A 22,692-nucleotide genomic window follows, 5' to 3' on the forward strand; every position below is an offset into this window, starting at 1 on the left:
AAAATTCAAATTTAAATTTTTTCTTTTGTCTATAATCATCTAGTGGTTCTTATGCCCACCATTTCAGATTGAAAAAAAACCCTCTCAAGTACTTCTTGTGACCGAGGAAGTAAATTTAAACTATGCTTCCGAAGGAGTACAGGATACTTTCAAAATAAGTATCATTGTGCTAAAACGAAAGATCACTTGGGGAGATAGAAAGAGAGAGAGAGGCGATTACGATGATGTTAAACTGCACTATTGAACCTATACATAGTTATGGTTTTCAAAACTCAAGCCCCATGATTTGGAAGAAACCTATATGGTGTCGGAACGTATAGGTGGCCATAGGCTCTTAAACATATCATATTTTTTTTTCTTTATTTTTATCATATATTTTAATATTTATTACTAAAAAATCATTTAATCCAATGGATAAGAGATAGAACCTACCTCTCAAAAAAAAGAGTTACGTTTCTTGGACATTGCCTTTGATTCTTGAAACACAACTTTGGCAGATTCATCTCTTCGCTTCAAAATTTCAACGTACGGTTGGCGGAAACGTGTCTATGATTAGGTCTATTGTAGGAATACGTCAATTTTTTGGTTTAAGCTTTCCCATAGTTCTTCTTTACCTCTCAAATTATAACAAACACATACCTACCATACATATATGAAAGCAGCAATGTGGAGTACAATTCCTCAGCCAAATCAGACCCACCCCTTTGTTTCCTAGAGGGAGATGCTGGTTATGTTTGGGATAAAGATAAAGATTTTTTTTAGACTATCTCTCGATATGTGCGTGTCGTTTTTGTTTAGGGGCTATACTAATCTTCTCTGTATCGTTCCAATTTTATCGAATACCTCTTAATAGATTTGGTACACCGAAATAGTTCAAAAAGCATTTCGGTGTACTGGTACATAGGGCCGCCCAACCCCATTATGGGGCCTTAAGCGAGTTCTGCACTTTTTCTAAGACCCATAAATAACCGCATGATAAAGTTGACAAATAATTTGTGGTTTGGCATGGCATCCTTGGACGGGGCACATGCACCCCTGATGCTATAGAATGAACCTAGTATACCTTATTTGTTATACGGATGAATTTTTATATGATGCATTAAATAAAAATAAATTTAATAAAAAGGTTGACAAAAATACCTTTAAATTCTTTTAAGAATACATCGGTTAAGTTTTGGTTTAAAATATTTTTTATTATTTTTATTTGGCATGCCACTTAGTGATACATCTATATCGTAAATTTTAATAAGAAAAAGTATACAATAAGATCATATGTTTAGTACAGAGTGGTCACAATTAATCTTGAGCATTGGATGTAAAATTTGATGGTTGCCTTTATTCTATTAACTAAGCTCAAACTTCAAAATGAATTTTCTCGAACGATGTCACACACTCAAGCTATCAAATTTCACATCCAATGGTTATAAGTACTTGTCACCTCCTTGTATAAAAGATAAATGGTCTCATTCTATGCAATAACTACTATAAATAAATAAAACACGAAATACTTTCATAACCATTAAAAGTGACCACATTTAATCTAATCCATTGCAAGGGTACACATCCAACGTCCAGGAGACTTTCTCATAATTTATTTATTTTATGGATTGCTAGCCTTTTAAAGACTAAGAATTTATTTCTTTAAGTATTTCGATAGCAAAGATGAGGCGATTCACAAAGGGTCAAAGGATTTTATTTGCCCTTGAGGTATATATATATATATATATATATTTCCTTTCCAAAACAAAAGGGTTGTATTCACTAAAGTTACGGATTCCATTTCATTAAAGGGTGTGATTTGTATAAGGTTGCAACCTAAAACAATCAAATTAAGTCGCACCTCTAAATTTTATTATAAATATAATTTTGATGAAAAAATTCTTAGGATGAATTGAGTGATAGAATGACCTATGTAATCTTTTACCAATAAATTATATATATATATATATATATATATATATATATATATATATATATATATATATATATATATCACCACTTTTGTTTTGGCAAAAGATCACTTGCAGGTGGTCTTATTATAACAACATATACTTCAAAATAAAATCAACATGACAATAAAACTAAGATCTTAAAACTTGATGCCATTGAAATAACTATGAACTATACTTGAGAATAAAAAAATAAGATTGCAAGAAATAAAAGAGAAGAGTGTCGGAGATTACCTAAATCGGGCTTATTAGCCCCACACCGAATCACCACTATCCAATGGCACGAGATCGACAAGCTTGCTTCAATCTCAAACTGAGAAAGCAAGATTAGGCCAAACCACACCAATGGAACATAAAACCCTTTTGCTCACAAACTCCAAACCTAAATGCATTCCCTTAGCAACTTAGGTTAAGAGAGATTGATTCTCATTTTGCTAACCCTTAATCATAAATCCATAGTTAAGAGATGGAAGAGAGAAGAACTTCATAGCCTAATCCCTTAGCCCCATTTCACAACGTGGAAGAGAGAGATCAAACATGAGAGAGATAGAAAGATAAAGTGTAGAGATTTTAGGTAGAGACAAATTTTTTTTTATAGGCTTGAACAAGATTAGGGTTTCTTAGGGTTTTTTTTGGCTTGCATTTTCTTATGAGATTGAACACGGACCGTCGATCAAAGGTGACTTGTGGGGCGAGGGATATGAGTACATCCATTCCATAGATGGGTCATCAACATTATAGAAAGTGCATGAACCATTATCCCCCTTTCTTAAACCATTTTCCCATCAATAAAAAATAAGTTAAATTAATTTTAATTAAATATTGTGCATTCCATAAAAATAGCACATCTCTATACATATTTTCCATAAAATCTATCAAAGATATATCAAGTCAATATCTACTTCTATATTAAGTCAATATATGGTCAATACATACTCAATGCATAATTTGACCACATGTTACAATTTAAAGTTACCAAAACATAAGGTCACATGGACCACAAAACAAAACTTTCCATAAAATAGAAAATAGTAAGAGGTGGGGCGTCATGGGAGGCACATTTGGGCCCCACCTTCTAGAAACATGGTGGGTTTATGTGTACAATGGGCCCCCATGATTATTATTTTTATGCATTTAAAATTAACAAAATAATTTATAGTGAATATTAAAACATTGTAAAATCAATATCTTCAATTTTATAAATCCAAAAATTATAAATAAAATATCTAAATGTTCATAAAACTTCAAATAAAAATTCTATAATAATTATTATCATAAAATAAATACAATTAAATTAATTTGATGTGAAATTGATCCATATAATTTAGGAATTGAAGCAACAATCATGGGGCACTCCACCTTTAACTGTGGACTACGGACCACACTTGCTTTATCAGACCGACCTAGTGTTTCCCATGACCTATAGTCCAAGTAGTGACTCATTAATATGTCACCAAAGTCTGGTCAATAAGCCAAAGGGTTACAATCCCAGTGTGTTGATTACAAGTCTTCCCCTAGAGACGAGTCCAGGTCACCAAGACCTGATGTGACCACAGCTTTATGGCGCATAGGGTGATATCTTGTACATGCATATGCTTCACCATAAAAGGTGAATTTCTGGCTTTTACGAACGATCATCGATATGCATGCTGTGTGATGACACATAGATGAGGTTTAGCCCCCGTCTCTACGTACATAAAGGTCACACAGTCCATCGACTCACTCATCCGTGCATGTTCTCCAATCTCATCAAGGGCTAACCCATAAACCTTCTTCGGTTTGTTCTTCATGCCCAGGTAACATGAGTTTTTTCCAACCGATTGGCCTAGATCGTTAAGCACAATTTGGTATCTGCAAACATATTTTGCTTGTTATAGTCCACGAGGAACCACACTCCTACTGAGTTCATGTTCTACTATATCATTTCATTTTACAAGCACTCATAAGGCTTTTAAAGGCCATATAAACCTAACATCTCCCACTTGGCCTTTGAAGGCTTTACATTCTCTTTTCCTCACTTTCTCTCATCCCCATCTCTCTCTCCCAATTACAATATCTCTCTCAAGCATTTTTCACTTATTCTCTCTCAATAAATTAATCATGATTTTCACTATCAATCATTTCACAAAAGAATTTATAAAGGTAACGATTTTTTTTCTCTTTGCTGCTCAGATCTCATCCAAAAAATGGTTGTAGTCCATCTTTCATATCGCATTATGAATCGTGGACCTATTGTCGTAGAAGATCATTATGTACCATAACCGCATAGGATCATATGTTCATAGGCTCAAATGAATTCTTCAAATAAACTACTCCCTTTTGTAGCCATACAACTAGCGCCATACATCTGGGTTCCATGGGTGAACAACATTATAATGTGTTGTTCCAGTTGTCCTGCAAAATACTAGAATGTACTCTCACTGAAATATTTAGTTTATCGAGATCTCGATCTTTCTCAAACTCACTTCATTCATCGGGTGATAGAAACATAGTTTTATATGTTTGGAGCTCTTATGGAATCGTAGCGCTTTTGATGCACATATCACCGTTGTGTTGTCGTAGAAAATCCTTACTGCTTCACAACTCACAAGGTGAAGTTCAAGTCGATTAAGAAATTACAGCCTCGTTGGTAACCAAACAGCACGCCACGTACTTTGCCTCCATGGTGAACAATTCTACCACATCCTGTTTTTTTTAGTTCCAGGAAACTGTACCCCCTCCAAGCGTGAATACATATCTAGATGTAGAGTTCGCATCATATAGATGTATGAGATAGCTTACACATGTATACATGAATATCCAAGTAACTAAAAGAAACGTGGGACTGTAGTAGCTCCCACTCAATTATTACACAAATAACATATATATATATATATATATATATATATATATATATATTCTCAACATTCTTATGCCTATATCATGAGGTAGCATAGCAAGTTTCATGCTATATGTAATTTAGTGCCCGTTGGTTTCACAATATGCAAAACCTTCTTGAACCACATATATTCAGCCACACTAGTCATCTTGGTAGTAAATCCATACAAACCAAGTTATAAAATCAATACAACATATGTCAAGGAAGCCCAACAAGATGACATTCCTTCAAAATTTCTTATGGTTCAAGGTCTTAGGTAATCAATGATTCTAAATAATTAGAAACATTGGTGTGTGTGTGTGTGTGTATGTGTGTGTGTGTGTGTGTATATATATATATATATATATATATATATATATATATATATATATATATATATATATATATATATATATATATATATATATATATATATATATATATATATATATATATATATATATATATATATATATATATATATATGAAAAAGTTCATGTACGCCCATGTGCGTACTGCTACAGTAAACGCCCAACGGCCCAAATTGAATTTGGGCTGATCTGACGGTCATGATTGTCCAAGAGTGTTTGAATTTTAATTTGTTTTCTATAAATCAAAATTATCTGAAATATGGATTGTGTGTAAATCTTAGTGAGATGTACCTAATAAACATAAAAATAAAAATAATTCGTAAAAATACAATTAACCAAAATACACCTAAAACACTTTGGGGGTATTTTGATCAATTTATTTTATGAAAAATATTTGTTTTTATATTTTTTGTAGATTCATCTATTTTTTATAAATACACGTTCCAAAGTTCAAATCATTCTGATTTGTATATAAAAGAATGAAAAATGAAACACTACTGGACATCCGTGATCGTCAGATCGACCCAGATTCGATCTGGGCAGTTTGGCGTTTACTGTAGCAGTACACGAATTGGCGTACCGTAGCATCTTATATATATATATATATATATATATATATATATATATATATATATATATATATATATATATATATATATATATATATATATATATATATATATATAGGAAAAAGCTAAAATAGCTGGCCTGCTAGAATGAATAGTAATATAGGTAGAATGAGCACTGTCGGATCTTCATCATGCAGTTCATAATGCATATCCTCCCCTAGAGACGAGTCCAGGTTATCAAAACCTGATGCGACTACAGCTCTATGATGCATAGGTGGATCTCTTGCATATGCATATACTTCACCTTAAAAAGTGGATTTTTGGCTTTCCCCAACCATCTATCGATATGCATGTTGTGTGATGGCACATGGATGAGGTTTCGGCCCCCGTCTCTGTAGGCCACCATCACATACAAGGGTCACACAGTCCCTCGGCTCACTCATCCAGGCATGTTCTCCGACCTCGTCAAGGGCTAACCCATAAACCCTCGTCGGTTTGTTCTTCATGCCCATGTAACATGGGTTTTTTCCAACCGACTGGCCTAGATCGTCAAACACAGTCCGGTATCCGCAAACATCATTTGCATAGTATGATCTATGAGGGACCACACTCTCACTGAGTTCATGTTCCACTATATCATTTCATTTTACCAGCACTCATAAGGCTTTTAAATGCCACAAAAACCCAACATTAAGAATCTATTTTCATTTTTAATTATAAAATCTTAACTCCAAAAATGGCTCAAAACAAATAGATCTATAAACACTTGAAAATCTTGAAAACGAACATTCCAGATAGTGTGTTGTAAGATAAATTATGTTTAGAACTCGAAATATTTTTTTCTTTTTATATTCATTCATCTCGATGCTAAGATGATCAATTAGAGGGTTTTCCAACATCAAAACAACAGTTTATGATGGATTTTTGAAGTGCACCTTAATTCTTCATTTCAAGATTGCAACCTTATATAACGACCTTTGAAACTCAATTTCGTTGGCAGTTCTCTTGGTAATCCTGGAAGAGCTGGTATTGACGAAGTGGTAAGGGATTGTTTTGGTAATACCCTCTTTCCTTTGCGGGGCCAATTGGATGTGCAACTGCAAACTACACTGATATGTGTGCGCTTTTATCATGGTTTGAGTGAGGATATGTGTTGGATTGAAGGGGATTCACTAAATGTCATTAACTGGTATAATAAGGAGCAATGGATTCCTTGGAAACTTCGTCCTCTATGGTTACGCATTTATGGACCTGTCTATTCCCATCACGGTTTTACTCATATTTACCGCTAAGCTAACTCGATTGCTGATGAGTTGTCTAAGGGGGATCCTGTTGAACCTTCTCTTGTTATCTCTAATGATGTAATTTCCTTTTCGTAGATTTAATAAAAATAGTAATATTTGTCAAAAAAAAAAAAAAAAAAGGTTGCAACATTATATAAACTTTTTCCTTCATTAAATTCTACATTGAAGTTTTGGGCTCTAAAATATACAAAAGCAAATCATAGGCTAAATGCATGCTTCTTTTTTTGGGTAGATGAATTGGAATATAGGCCCACCCATTTTAGAAATAGTTAGTTTCCGAATGCGTCAATGGAAATAAAAATTTGGATTGTTGGCTAGGCTCAAATAGTGCTACCACCATGAACTCAACCCCGTTCCCAAAAGGAATGCCTCTGTATCCCCAAAGAATGGGTATCATTGACTCGTCATGAATTTCCCCCTTAGTACTTCCTTTTCTTTTTTTTTTTGAGTAATTCAGTGGGGAAGTCAAGCCCCTACCCATTTTTTCAAATAGATTAGGAGCTATATTTTGAAAGTGCTAGTGGGGTGGTGCTAGTGATGTGAATGAAAACCACAACGTGGTGATTGGGGGTGCTACCACCACAACCCTAAGCCATTTCCCCAAATAATGGCATGTCAGTAGAGATATGGGGCTGTACCCTTTAGTGAGAATGGACTAAGAGGTCTTCCAATAGGGCAAATACTACCGCCAAAGCCCTATTTTAGAGAGAGAAAAAGGCGTGTGTTGCATTATCCTTGAACATAAATGAGAGAAAAAAGAGGAAGAGATAGAAAGAGACATCATACTCTATCATAGAGAGAGAGAGAGGGACGCACTTTCTTTTTCAGTATCACGTGGCCCCGTTTTCTATTGCGGATATGCAAGGCTACAAAAGCATAAACTAAATAGAAACCAATTGTTTTGGGACTTGGGTGTTATTTTATAGGATAGCCCTCCCAAGAAATTGACGCATAAACAAGGCCTGAGCTTAGTGTGATGCCATTTATTGATCCAAGGACCCTTATAAAAATTGAGTGCCCACCACTCAAAAATCCACAAATCAACACTTTGAAAAATTTTATTGGACTGTCTTCCCTCACAATTGATGGGCATCGAAGCCACGTGATACTGAAAAAGAAAGTGGGTCCCTGTGGTAATGGTTTCTCTCTCTCCCATCTTTTCTTCGTTCTTCTTTTTTACTTATTTATTTATTTATTTATTAATATTTTAAAAGAAGTTTTTTTAAAAAAAATTTATTTATTAACATTTTAAAAAAAGTGAGAACGATTTTTTTGGAGATCTTTTATTTTGCTCTCTCTTTTCACCCTTCTCCCTCTCTCTTGATTGTTTAGAGCATCGGCTTTGGCTCTTAGCTAAACCAAGGGGTGCACTTCACACAGGATAAGAAGGGGTGACGCAATATGATTAGTGCTTCTTTCCAACATACATACAGGGAGGGCAATGATTTAGCAGATGCGTTGGCTAAAAAAAGAGCGACTATGTTTCTTGGGTTGTTTCAGATGGCCCCCCCATTTATTGTAATAAAATGTCCAATATTGTCAAAAAAAAAAAAAAGAGTACCGTGGTCGTGGGCTACACGACTTGGCCCGGCCCACCTAGGAATAGCCTCAATTCATACCGCTAGATTTGGTCTCGAGTCTGAACGACCTCACTTAAAACCACCTCATTTGGTTCGAGAGTAGGGGGGCTTTTGGGCCGAAATTCTTGGCCGCCCTGGTTGGGTGGGGCCAAGGCCCTTTGGCTCAACCATTTTTTATGTTATACATATTTAAAAGAAATAATTTCTATGGAAGTTTAATTTCAAAATACCCATTAATATGGTCGTAAAAGAGGATAAAGAGTACAATGTTAAAATAGTTGAAAAATAATAATTTTTTTATTAGATTTCCCCAATTTTTTTTAGGCTACCCCACCTCAGCCTTGATCATTAAAAGCCAATATCTAAGATTATGGGTTTCCTTGGTTGGGCCTCTAGGTTCTGGTTCACCCCAACCCGGCCCAACCGATTGCCAGCTTTATCCACATCATTCTTGTGAAGAGTCTCAAGTTTTTTTTAAGAGACTCAGTGTCCATTAATCGTATGAATACGCAGACTTGTTTTTTATAGATAAAGAAAAAAGTTTGTATAATGATGCAACCTTATAATGTAGAACTACGGATGCAACTCAAAAATCCATCGAAAAAAATAGTCTTAATGTTCAAAAACCATTTGATTGATCATCTCGACATCGAGATGTATGACTATGAAAAATAAAAAGATATTAAGTCTAAAAAATAGTGCATTTTACAACATATTATCTACACCGTCCATTTTCAATATTTTCATATGTCTATAGATCTACTTGATTTTAACTATTTTTGAAATTTTAAAGTTTATAATTAGATATAAAACTAGATTTTTGAGATAATCCTAAAAACATTTTATATCAAAATTATATACCATGATAAAATTTGAAGGTGCACCTTACCTCTACATCTACGGATGCATCCGTATGCCAACTACACCATAGATAAATTACGGATGAGAAAATAAAGAAATAAATTATAATTTCCTATAATATACTAAATTTAATATAAATACAAGATATTATTCATATCTTTCCTAAATATACATAATATAAATATATACCTTTTATATTAATCAAGTACACAATATATACTTCTTTTCTTGATTCTCTTTCTCATGTCTCCCCACTCTCTCTCAATTGATATAATTTCCTATAATATACTAAATTTAATATAAATACAAGATATTATTCATATCTTTCCTAAATATACATAATATAAATATATACCTTTTATATTAATCCAGTACACAATATATACTTCTTTTCTTGATTCTCTCTTTCTCATGTCTCCCCATTCTCTCTCAATTGATAAGGAAATAATGTCGTGAGCAGGAGTTGCCACATGCGTAGCTCTTATAGTTCCGCTTAAATAGGTAAAAAATTGCAAACTTTGACTAAACTCCATGGGATGGATTTATAGCTTTTACCTGCTTCAGCAAAAAAAAAAAAAAAAACGGTGACAGTATAAATTCACCAATATTTAGGGGCAGGACTATAAAAAAAAAAAGCATATAATATATTATTTGTTCGAAAATAATTCAGGGGTATTTTAATCTCACTTGAAAAATTATTCTCTCTCTACACCTTAAATTTGGTGATTAATCTGAAATCTAACCCTGATCCCTTCTCCCCATTCATTGCTTCTTCTGTTTATAGGGCAGACACTAAGGTCAAAGAGAGAGTACAGAGTTGCAGGATAGAGCGTTAATGGTGATGCTCTCTCTTCAAGCTATGGCCATGGGGACCCGCTCTCTCCTCATAAGATCCGTCCGATCGTCCTCAATCTATCTTCATGGTTGCGTAGCATTTCTTGATCGTTGGATATTTTGATTTTTTGAAGTAAACTTTCACTGTGTTTTCAGTAGTGTACGAATGTCATCTCTTTTTTGAATCGTAGGGCTTTTGGGCGTGAATTCTTGGCCCGGTGGTTGGTTCAATCATTATTTTTAGGAAAATACATATTTTAGTACGTATAGGTCAAAATCATTCTTGTCTTTCAAATATCAAATCGAATAGTTGCGAATGTGTGAACTATTTATCCATTAGACACCACAATATTAACAATATTAAGTGTTTATTTTTTAAACCATTCTTCCAAACCAAAAAGTCGATTTTTTTTTATTAAAATATTTTCCATTTTATCTCATGTTTTTTAAATTTGATGCCCAACATGTTCCGAACCGACACAAAAATGTATTTGCCTTGTGAATGTGTCGAAACAGCTTTTGATATTGAAATTTTGTCCTGGAGAGAAAAAGGGAGAAGCATGGGTTAAAATGATGGTATTATGGTCAATAACGGTCAACTCTTTTATTAACTGAGTGGATGAAAAAATAAACAATGTCAGATAGTGTTATCTAGAAAATAGACGGTATTTTGATCAATAAAAATTAATTATTTTACTTACGAGAGTGGACGAGAGTGGTTGTAAAAATAAATAATATATTTCAAAAATGTTGGAAGGGGCATGCCTAAAAAGTCCAATTTGGGGCATATTTATTATTTGGAAAAGTTTATATAGAGTCGAGGCTCTAAACAATCAAATTAGAGCCTACCTCACAAATTTTACTAGAAGATGTTGTTTTGATCTTCAAATTGATCATCTCGACATCAAGATAGATGGACATGAGAAAAAAATAAATTTCAAGTATTGAAAGAAATGTATTTTGTAGAGAATTTTTGGACCGTCAATTTTCAAGATTTTCATAAATCGATCAATTTACAATATTTTTTAAGTTTTAATTTTTATAAATAAAAATAAAAATATATTTTAAAGCTATCACAAAGATTTCCATTATTAAAACTATATTTCTCGATACTATTTGAAAGTAGGCTCTAATTTGATTGCTTAGAGCCTAGGCTCTATACAAACCCCTCCCTTGTTATTTACCCTCAATGTAATTTCAAAATGCCCAATCAAATGCTTATGATTTTGATGTAGGAAAAAAACAAACGTTAAATAGTTGAACATTAAGAGTAAGATATATTTTAATAGGTCGCCCCCCGAACTGTTTTCGAGTCATTGAAGGGGGAAGAGATCTTCTATCCGTGATAGGAATAGACCTAAATACCACCATACGGTGGCGCGCTACCACACTAACTGCCCAGCTTTGGGCCCATTCCAAACCCACCCCAGCCTTGTTCATTTAAAAGCCCATAGCTTAGATAACGGGCTTCTTCACCGCATCCAAACCAAGCGTGGCCTCTAGGTCTGTGTTGGGTCGGCCTGACCCATTTCCAGCTTTATACATGCCCTTTCAGTCTCTTCTCACGCCCATTCCACTCATTCTCTCTAAATTACTCAAGGGGGTACCATCATGAACAAGAGGGGGCAATATTTTTTCCTTAAAAATAGATAAAAAAATACTAATTCTTGCCGAAGTGTATTTCTGGGATGGGGTTTCCTTGAAATTATAGATTTACCATTTCTCTCAGCCCCCACAAAAAAAAGGGTATTATCATTATAGTTTTTTTTAAAAAAAATTATTTGGGTTCGGCTGTAAATCCGAGCAGAACAAATTCAAGATTCATGAAAAAATTTAGTAAAATTTCACACCTACCATCTTCGACGGACCACATTCTTTTAACCCAACCCGTCTTTGGGACGTTTGAAGTCCTTGCCTTTGACCGATGCAGGGGTATTTTAGTCTCACTAGCAAATTTACTCTCTCTCTCTACCGGCCTTTTTCAAAGTTGGTCAGTCGCTCTAATCGTGGAATCTTATCCCTTCTCCCCATTCATTACCTCTTCTTCTATTTATATTAGCTCACGCAGTGGTACACAAGAGAGAGTGCAGGGTCGCAGCATCAACCGTTAATGGCGATGCTCTGAAAACTCGTCTTTTTGCGCCCCCAAAAATACCACCTTCCTCCCGGCCTTTATTTCTCAAGTTATGGTGATCTGTACCCGTGGACTGTCCTCTCTCCTAATGAGAGCCGTCCGATCATCCTTTATCTATCCTCATGGTATGCGCTCAATCATTTTTGGACCGTTGGATCTTTGTTTTCATGTGAGCTTTCATTGTGTTTGACTTTCATGTGAACTTTCACTGTGTTTCTAGTATTTGTGCATGAATGTCTTCTACTTTCTGAATAAAAAAGATTAAATTGCTGTTTATGCATAATGGGTCTCTTTAATGAAAACGAAAAAAGATTAAATTTTCTGATGAGTAAAAAGAAAAGTTTGTGGGTGTGGGTCGATGGCGATGCTTGAGAGAGAGAGATGTTCGAATTTCAGCTACAGCTCTGTTATTTGGTCCCCATTTCTTCTTCTTTTTTTCTTTTATTTGATTATAGTATTTTTTCATGGGTTTGGCTGACTCTTAAAATTACTAATTCTTCACCTGTCATTTAAGTTTTGTTAGATTTTATTATATTCTCATTCTTTATTTTCCGATTTGATCAATACTCTTTAGCATCCAAAGAGCAATGATCGAAGAACTCGGTCGAGTTACCAGGACTTCACTATTTGCTGAGCTCGGAGGTCCGGCCACTTAAAAAAAAAAAAAAAGCCAAATCAATGTATAGTGAGTAAGTTTTGTATAAGCTGCCCTCCTTATATTGTAGAAGTAAGACACATGTCTAAAATTTGCTTTTAGATGTAGTTCCCGTGTAGGAAACTTTATGGCTTGAAATTCTATTTGTATTCCTATTTATAAAATTTAAAAATTTTAAAATAATACAAATCAAATATATCTATAAATACTTGTTGTATAAGATCCACTATTTTTAGGATTTTGAAAATTCTTATGTTTGGTATCCAAGCATCTCGAGGTCGAGATGATAATGGATTGGAGGGTCTTCCATTGTCAAAACACTCTCTTCTTTGCAGATTTTTGAGGTGCATCTTACTTTAATAGTATAAAGCTGTAATTTTGTATAAACCTTTTCCATCTATAAAAATTATATACATAGTTTGGGTTTTTGTAGCTTTTACAATGGTTTGTGAATTTTTCTTGTTACATGGCCTACTTTTATATTTATCTTTTTTTTTTTTTGGATTTTTCTGGAATGTCTCATACCATAAATCAAAAATTTCTTTAAGCTTTTTTGGACTTTTTATGTTGAATTTGGTTTTGTTTTAATTTTATAATTTTTATTTTATTTTTAAATAAATTTTTAATTTTTATCTTTTAGGGTCTTTTTGGCCCTGTACTCTACTCAGTCAGACTCGGTGGAGTGGGCCAGGGGCCGAGTCCGAGTTAAAAAATATTGATTTGAAGTTTCCAAACTACCCAAATTATCAGTTTTATCATGCATTTTACATTGGGTTGCTCATGCTTCTTACACCAGCCACCTAATGGGTTTTGGATCTCTTCCCCCCTCCCCCCAAAAAAAAAAAAAAGATTGACCCAACAATCTTTAGCTCAAATTAAGGGGAAAATTTTGAGGTTCTTAAGAAGTATCATGAGGGTTAGCACAGTGACTGACTAAAGCGCATGACCCTTTGATATAGTGTGCTTATGGTTCATCCAGCTTCTATGAATCAGCAAAATAACAATGAAATTGGATAATGATCCAATGAGCCAAGCTAATTCGCATTTAGGTTATTGACCGGCTGTGATAGTGGGGGATGGAGAGTGGAGGTCAGGACCCTTTCTTGAAATCTTTTTTTTTTTTAAATCGGGATCAGGACTTGTAAAAATGCATTAGGAACTGGTCTTACAGGATCATTTCCTTGGAAGTATCAACCAGTTAAAAATGCACTAAATTCAGTACAGCTATTGTTTGGTATTCCCATGCTCATCTAACTGCCAGTGAGCCTGGCACATTCCAAGGAAATAAGCCTTCTGAGTTTGCATTTGAGTTGATGTCTTCCTACCTGGTGATGGGCAAAACGAATTTAACCGAAGTAATTACTTTATGAGCTAACCATGCTATTTGATCAAGGGTTTTTTCCTTTACAGTTTTCTTGAGAAAGCTTTTTTCGTTTACATGGTAAGAGGTGGTTTTATGAAATGTGCATGGTTTTGTGGAACACTCCTTTAAATCTTTTGTTGGGAACTAGACTGTTGTGTGAAGATAAATTTTTTTGGAAATTAAGGGTGGGGGTTTGAATAAGTCCGCTTCGCATTTTGGGACTGCATCACCATAGAATAGAGACTTGGGTCTCAATCTGAGCTTATAAAATTAGTTAATGGGTTGTGTCGAGTTGTAGGTCTGTGGCTTAATCATGCAAGTGCATGACTCAACAATTTTAAAAATATAAAAATCTTACCTCCTGTGACTATTTTCTTCAAATGATCATGCATCCACTAGATGAGGGACTGTATGTCTTTTCTCAAGGTATTGGGCAAATACGAGATCTTAGTCTGTAAAATGTGACCCAAGGTGCTTCTTCTTCTTTCTTTTTCCCTTTGTTCCTTTTTTTTCTCTGTAAAATGAGCCAAGACACTTGTTATATATTGATTCTAAAATATTCCCCAAGAATGCACATGTGCGAAAACCACAAATATTTTTAAAGATATATGTATTCCCCTACATGCATACATACATACAAACACACATATGCATACATATATAGAAATAGACATACATAAAGATGTGCATATATACTTACATATACAAATTTACATACATAAAGACATTATATATATATATATATATATGCACACACACACATAGACACACACTCACACATCCATACATGCATACACACATACATGTAATTGACAGTATTATGCAGTTGATGTGGTGTATGGTTGATTCTCTCTGCGAATTATTTTTGTTCCTCTCTTTTACTATATCATTTACTTGTTTTCAGATTATAGTATCTGAAAATGTAGGAGAATTCAACATGTCCTGTGGCATTTCTTATGTGCTTTGACTCCATTTCTTGTCTCCACCTGATTGCTTGTTTCGAAATATTAACAATGCTTTTGAGTACTCTTTAAAAAAAAAAAAATTAATTATTAATCCTATTAGGAATGACCAAAGATATCTTATGACCTGGAATGTTTGGGTTCCTTGTGAATCAATGCTGTCAAGCTGCATGCTCCATCTTTTGAAAGGTCATAAAGTTTGCCAAATCGAGCATGTAATGTTCAGAAACTACCTTATTTTCCTTGTCCATCTGAGTTATATATGTAATGTTCAGAAACTACCCTTAGTTCATGTAACGGTTGTATAGAAATATAACGACACCACATTTCTAAAAAACCATGTTTGTAGCATTTGCAAGACCCCCAAAATTGCACATACCCTCTCTTCATCCTAATAGTTAATATTTAAAAAAATAAAATTCAAGTTGTATCCTAGATATGGTTAAAATGAGTCCTCTCTAATAATGAATCTAGAATATCCATTTGGTGACTTTCAAGATCTAAGCCTTTACAAACTCGAAACCATTTTTTTCTTTTCAACATTGTTCATCTAATGATAACAAAGATATCTAAAAAATTTGAAAAGGGAAACATACTTCTAATGCCTAGATCTAAGCATCTTAACAAAATGGACAGCTTATGTTAGCCGGCTAGAAAAATACTTTCTAAGGTATGTTTTCAACTTTTGTTTTTTGTAATTAGTCATTGGAATGACAGAAGTATATATTTAAAAGGGGGGTCAAACAAATGTTACTAGCATGGTTTTTTAAATATTGTTTCATTATATTATTATACAATGGTTGCATGAAATATGAAATCATTCCCTATATATATATATATATATATATATATATATATATATATATATATATATATATATATATATATATACACGTCCTCTTATACGCCTTTACCCTGAAGGTTTAGAACTATGGTATTCTATTTGCTTCAAAGAAGATGTGGTCCCTGCATATCATGTTGAATGTTAATGTGGGACCAAAACACTAGTAGGCGTGTGAATTTTATTTTTTCTCCCTAGGATGTTATCATTCAAGATCTTGCTTGCTTTATTTTGTCTTCTCATGGTGTTATTATTGAATAGAGCGTGCATATTATATGCTCATGTGGGAGCACACAATACATCCACTCCCTCAGGCAGATGACCTATTTAGAAGGATTCTTTCAATTGGAAATTTTGACCACCTTAGAATCACTAGATGATTGTTTTCAAAAAATAAAGTTTGAATGTTAAGTTTTTAAACCATTAGATCTAACCCTAAAAAATTTTGGACAGCCTTTCTTCAGTCTTGAAATATTATTTTTCTCATGTGCATAGAGTGCATGATTTGGAAATTTCTTTTATTAAGGTTAGTCTATGTTTGGAAGAGGTTATATCCCCAAAATTGGCGTCCTTGAATTACTCTTGATATGAATTTTACCTAAGAGAGTAAATAGATATATACTCCTGCGGGAGCAAGAAATATTTTGGTTATTGAATATCTTGGGCTGCTTGCATGCCAACAACTTGAAATTCTGATTTGTATTACTTTTGCACTCTGTAATTGTTGGGTTAGTACTGACCTTAATTTGCTTTATGTATATATTACCAGGAAGAAATCTTAATAACAGGCACATCCGTATGTTCAGCTCTGCAGTTGCAGCAGAAGAGCCAATCACTCCGCCTGTTCAAGTTGAATACACACAGCTTCTTATTGGTGGAAAATATGTCGATTCAGCATCAGGTTAACTATGAATGATTACTCTTAACTATTAAAATTTAAATATCTTTCAGGATTGGATTAAATATGATTAATATGTCCTTTTCTAGGATAAAGGACAACTACTTGCCCTTTGATCAACCAAACCCCCTATTCCTTTAGTGTGAGTATCTTGAGTAGAAATCTTCTGCATCATAGGCTTCCTGGTGAACTTGGCTAAATAAATTGCTTTAACTGAAAATTGAAATCCTATAAGAAACGTATGCTATAGGCTGGTGTGACTCTACTATATGGTACTTTGGCTACTTCACCATCCATTCCCACTGAGGGAACGTTGCAGTTAACTGGAGTGGGGCCCTTCATGCACATTGACTCAGTTAAACATCGAATCATCCATTAATGGGAAGGGAAGGTGGATGTAGCTTTGAAGTACCATATATAGCTTTGAAGTACCGTATACCTTTTTCCATAGCACCTTATATGCATTCCCTTTTCATTGACACCATGTAAGCCATGATGGGCTTCACATGTTTGTAAAGCCTTTTAGAGCTATGATTTGAGACTGTTGAAGTGTATAAGGTTTAGCGCGTAGCATCAATATCTTATTTCGAATGGCTGTATTGAGAGGTGCTGGTGCATAATAGGATGCCATTTGTTTCAGGCAAGACATTTCCAACCTTGGATCCTAGGACAGGAGAGGTGATAGCCCACGTAGCAGAAGGAGATGCAGAAGACATCAATAGGGCTGTCTCTGCTGCTCGCAAGGCATTTGACGATGGACCATGGCCAAGGATGACTGCTTATGTAATGAACCCCTCCATGATTGTATTTGTCTTCCAAAGAACACTGTTTACAAAGAGTACTTTTAGAATGTACTTCTTTTCTGGAGATGAGAAATAATGATACATTGTCATTGTTTTATTAATCTTTCAGGAAAGATCAAGGATACTATACCGTTTTGCAGATTTGGTTGAAAAGCACAATGATGAGCTTGCGGCACTTGAAACATGGGATAATGGAAAGCCTTATGAGCAGGCTTCCTTAGCTGAAATTCCAATGTTTGTACGGCTTATGCGATATTATGCTGGTAGGTGAAATTTGAATTTCTAGACACATTCAAAGCATTATTTGCCTCCATTGGATCGTGGAAAACTGTAGTCCAATGGGGTCATCACTGTCCAAGAAATGATGGATGGTTGAGAGAGAGTGAGACTACTGTGGTATCGTGTCCTGTTTTGGTGGGTCCCATTCCATCACCATCCATTTTATTAGATGGTGACGACCCATTAACCTATTAGCATATCCCATAGTCCTTTGGATCATAGTATCCATCTCTCATTTTTCCTTTCTACTTCAGTAAATTTTCACACCATGTTAAGATGTTCTCATTATTTTTCTGACACTTCATTGCAGGTTGGGCGGATAAGATACACGGGCTTGTAGTTCCAGCTGATGGACCCCACCATGTGCAAGTCTTACATGAACCCATTGGAGTTGCTGGGCAAATCATTCCTTGGAATTTTCCACTTCTTATGTATGCTTGGAAGGTGGGGCCGGCGTTGGCTTGTGGAAACACTGTCGTCTTGAAGACTGCAGAGCAAACACCTTTATCGGCCTTACTCGTATCTAAATTGTTCCTTGAGGTACCTGTGCTTGACCATCGTCACTAAACCTCATTGCAGTCTTTGTTGGATGTTTCTTTGATCTCTAGTTTTTAGTTGCATTTGATAAAGATGTGGTATTTTAATAACACAAAGGATGGGATTGTTCCATACGGTTTTAGTCTCACTGTGTCGTCATTACTGCCATCTTTGCCATCATCACCAAGTCATTGGGCCTTTGATATGTATATATACATGTGTGTACCTGCACAGACAAGAAGGGTCTTATATTTGTTTATTCCAGTTATATTAGACCATATAGGCAGACCTATGGAACTAGGCATCATTTGTACCTTATGATATGGATATCATAAACCAGTTATTTGTACCTTTGTTTCTGTTATCAAATTCGACGAAATCAAATTCTACGAATTTGAAGTGTCTGCCACTGAACACTTGAAGGTCCAGGACTTTTGCACCTTATTCTTGAACAATGATTCTCTTTTTTGTATTTAGACATGAATTTTTAGCTTCATAATTGCTTATCTCTTACGCGATGCTTTTTACTGTTATTTAAACTTAAAATTGTTTTATGGGTTATGTAAGTGCACATGGTGAAATTGTCTATTGACATGACTGGACGGATGATTCAAATATTTTGGGATGTTCTTCCCTTTTATTTTATTATTATAAGTTCTATATTTATTACTCATAAATCCATTTGAGCAAAGCACCGAAATATTGTCAAACTAAAAATTGTTCGGTAGTTTCCCTATTCCAGAGAGGTGAAAGGAAGCTGAATAATCAATTTAAGCTGGATATCAGTTTTGCTCTTGTCGAATTTATGGTAATCACTGGCATTGTCAAATTTGAATAGAATATATTAGTTGACTACAAAAGGATCCTGATAAGTAGTGATTCAGTTCCTCTTTGGCTTCAGTTTAGACTATGATCCATGGAGGTTAGATTGGATTTTTTTATGAATACAGAATGCTGCCATTAGTTTCATATCTCAAATTTTACATTCTGCTATAGAGTTTTTATTGCTTCTTGACATTTCTGTTCGGCAGGCTGGGCTTCCTGCAGGTGTACTGAATGTGATTTCTGGGTATGGTCCAACTGCTGGAGCAGCTCTTGCTAGCCACATGGATGTGGACAAGGTATCCATTATGCATTCTTGGTCTTCCTGAAATGTTGGTACCGGGAGCATTTTGATTGTTTTGCTTAAGAATTAGAACAGAATGAAGCTCAAAAAATTATATAAATCAGAAAAGCTGAAATCATTAAAGAATATACAGGTGAATACTGTGGACTATATCTGAGAAAGTAAAAACCAATTAGATCCGGAAATGTTAGACCACTTGATTAGTGTTTGGGCATCTAAGATAAATCTCTTTCTTTGACAATTCTTAAGATTCCTCAACTAACTAGATGTGTTTTTTTATTCTTGAAATTTTTTCTGTTTTGTGTTTAATCAAATGTTTATACTTATCAGGACTTACACCAGTACTCAGTTTGTTGTTCTCTGCTTTGAAATTATCATGTGGTTTGATGCTGCTTTTCATTTACTATTTACATATCATGTGTAAATTATTAAAAAAAAAAAAAAAAGCATTCATATACCTGTAATGGTATCTTTTATATATGGACAGCTATTGTGTCAATGATGGAATCTATAACTCTCTCTTACTCATGAAGCAATTTGCACTTTATTGGAATCGGCAGTTTAACTGTCTTTAAGGCATAAAAAACTTCAAACTGACATCAGAAACTAATCGAGGAAAACCACTTATGAATTTAGGGTTTCATCTCTATGTCTCTTTTGGAAAACATCATGCTTAATTGGACCAATTAATCTTGGCAAGCATAAAAGGATTTCAATTTGATCTCAAGAAAATAACTTAAATCTGGATTTTAAGACATGCGCATTATTTTTCCTTGCCTCCTTTCTAATTTTCTTGGCTTTGCAGCTTGCTTTCACTGGATCAACAGTCACTGGTCAGGCTGTACTTAACTTGGCATCAAAAAGCAACCTTAAGCCAGTGACTTTAGAGCTTGGGGGAAAATCCCCTTTTATTATATGCGAGGATGCTGATGTTGATCAGGCTGTTGAACTTGCCCATTTTGCATTGTTCTTTAATCAGGTATATACCCATAACTTTATCAGGTATCCGATATAGCCAAATATGTTTAAAAAAGATGCTTTCATATATGTAGGGACAATGTTGCTGTGCTGGGTCCCGAACTTTTGTACATGAGCGCATTTATGATGAATTTTTGGAGAAGGCAAAAGCACGTGCTATGAAACGTGTTGTGGGTGATCCTTTCAAGAAGGGTGTTGAACAGGGTCCGCAGGTAATTCTGGCTCATACTCAACACTTATGGCGGAAGTGAATGAGGAACTTTATCTTTTACATTAGTGTGGTTTAATTTAGTTATTGAGTTCTTTATTCCAATATAAAATGTTAATATGTGAAAGATCAGGATCATTAATTGTATATTAAGGGTTGTGGAATTTTCTTTCCATTGTTCTGGTAGTTTAGTCCTAATGTTGAGTAGGCGGCATGGTGATCTATCTATGGTCCAAGTCAGAGCCGGTCAACAGCTCTGCAATTTGGGCATTAGTGATCGTCTTGTTTTCCGATCCAGCAGTGGGCTGGTGCTATTCCATAACATTCGGGTTCCTTCCCACTCAGAAAAGTCCTCATACGATTTTTTTTAATTTGATTATGATAGTCATTTGTCCCCTTATTTACAGACGACACATACCATAATAGCCATCCATTCCCCCAAAACAGTGGATAGATGATACCCTTTCCCAAGCTGAAGTGATTATGCTGTGTACATTTTAGCGGTTTCTTTGAAGAGAAAAAAAATATTTTCTTTTTCCTTAGCTTGCCACTATGATATGTGCCCGAATGTTTTTGTTTTCTTCAAAGAGTTATATCTTGTTGGAGTTGTTAGTAATTATACCTTCCATGCTTATATCATAGATCGACTTGGAACAATTCAACAAGATCATGGGTTACATAAAGTCTGGTGTTGATAGTGGGGCCACACTCGAATTGGGGGGAGAGAGAATCGGTACCAAGGGCTACTATATCCAGCCCACGATTTTCTCGAACACCAAGGTACTATCAACCATCATTCCTAACAACTTTTTTATTTTCTTCTGAGTTTACAATTTTACAAATATGTTTCTTAAATAAAGTTGAGTTTTTAACATCTATTGCTTATTTGTTACAGGATAGCATGCCGATAGCCACTGATGAAATATTTGGCCCAGTTCAGACGGTGTTCAAGTTCAAGTAGGAAACTTCCCAATACTGACTTTTGTGCTCTTTTCCATTTTAATTACTTTTTCTAATTCTCTCTCTCTTTCACTCCAGGGACCTCAATGAGGTGATCCAAAGAGCAAACGCATCACGCTACGGTTTGGCTGCCGGGGTTTTCACGAAGAATATTGACACAGCCAACACCCTATCGCGAGCACTGAGAGTGGGTACAGTATGGGTCAATTGCTTTGATGTGTTTGATGCTGCCATTCCCTTTGGTGGGTATAAGATGAGTGGGGTGGGGAGAGAAAAGGGAATTCAGAGCCTGAGTAACTACTTGCAAGTCAAGGCTGTAGTCCAGCACTTGAGAAATCCTGCATGGCTATAATCTCTTAGGCCTTCTCCCTCCACACAGCTCGTGTTATGGGAACTTTCCACTGGGACTGAAATAATATATCGAGTAATAATACAAGCGCACTATGCTTTCCTTTGGTTTGTAAGTCATTTGGGCTGTTCTCTTTTGTATTTTCAGTAATTTACTAAGTAATTTACTTTCATCTTTCCACCATAGATTAAGAGTCATGATAGAGGTAACTTTGGTTTTTTTTTTTTGTTTTCTTTTGCTATGGGTGAATGTAGCATACACCTGCGGGAACCCT

The 22,692-nt window shown here is 34.9% G+C and overlaps 1 protein-coding gene and 1 non-coding gene across 2 annotated transcripts; one reads left to right on the forward strand and one right to left on the reverse strand.

Moving 5' to 3' along the window:
• Nucleotides 1-747: 747 nt before the first annotated feature.
• On the reverse strand, nucleotides 748-855 carry LOC148780215 (U6 spliceosomal RNA). Its single transcript, XR_016043470.1, has one exon. It is a non-coding gene; the product is annotated as a U6 spliceosomal RNA (small nuclear RNA).
• An 11,548-nt stretch (nucleotides 856-12,403) lies between these two features.
• On the forward strand, nucleotides 12,404-22,601 carry LOC18434098 (aldehyde dehydrogenase family 2 member B7, mitochondrial). Its single transcript, XM_006844173.4, has 11 exons — nucleotides 12,404-12,584; nucleotides 17,050-17,181; nucleotides 17,819-17,961; nucleotides 18,091-18,244; nucleotides 18,571-18,800; nucleotides 19,829-19,918; nucleotides 20,729-20,902; nucleotides 20,976-21,113; nucleotides 21,752-21,889; nucleotides 22,005-22,066; nucleotides 22,148-22,601. The coding sequence occupies exons 1-11, from the start codon at nucleotides 12,512-12,514 to the stop codon at nucleotides 22,419-22,421; spliced, it is 1,608 nt and encodes a 535-aa protein (XP_006844236.2). The 5' UTR covers nucleotides 12,404-12,511; the 3' UTR covers nucleotides 22,422-22,601.
• Nucleotides 22,602-22,692: the final 91 nt, after the last annotated feature.

This window comes from Amborella trichopoda, chromosome 10 (genome assembly GCF_054954075.1).
Source record: "Amborella trichopoda isolate Santa Cruz 75 chromosome 10, AtrichopodaSantaCruz75HAP2 v2.0, whole genome shotgun sequence".
Lineage (NCBI taxonomy): Eukaryota > Viridiplantae > Streptophyta > Magnoliopsida > Amborellales > Amborellaceae > Amborella > Amborella trichopoda.

Excerpts from the sequence above, each read along its gene's own strand:
- LOC18434098 (XM_006844173.4), top strand. The coding sequence starts at position 12,512 with ATGGTGATCTGTACCCGTGGACTGTCCTCTCTCCTAATGAGAGCCGTC. Across the intron at positions 18,245-18,570 it reads GCTTATGCGATATTATGCTG|GTTGGGCGGATAAGATACAC; the intron begins GTAGGTGAAATT and ends ACTTCATTGCAG. Across the intron at positions 19,919-20,728 it reads GCCACATGGATGTGGACAAG|CTTGCTTTCACTGGATCAAC; the intron begins GTATCCATTATG and ends TTGGCTTTGCAG.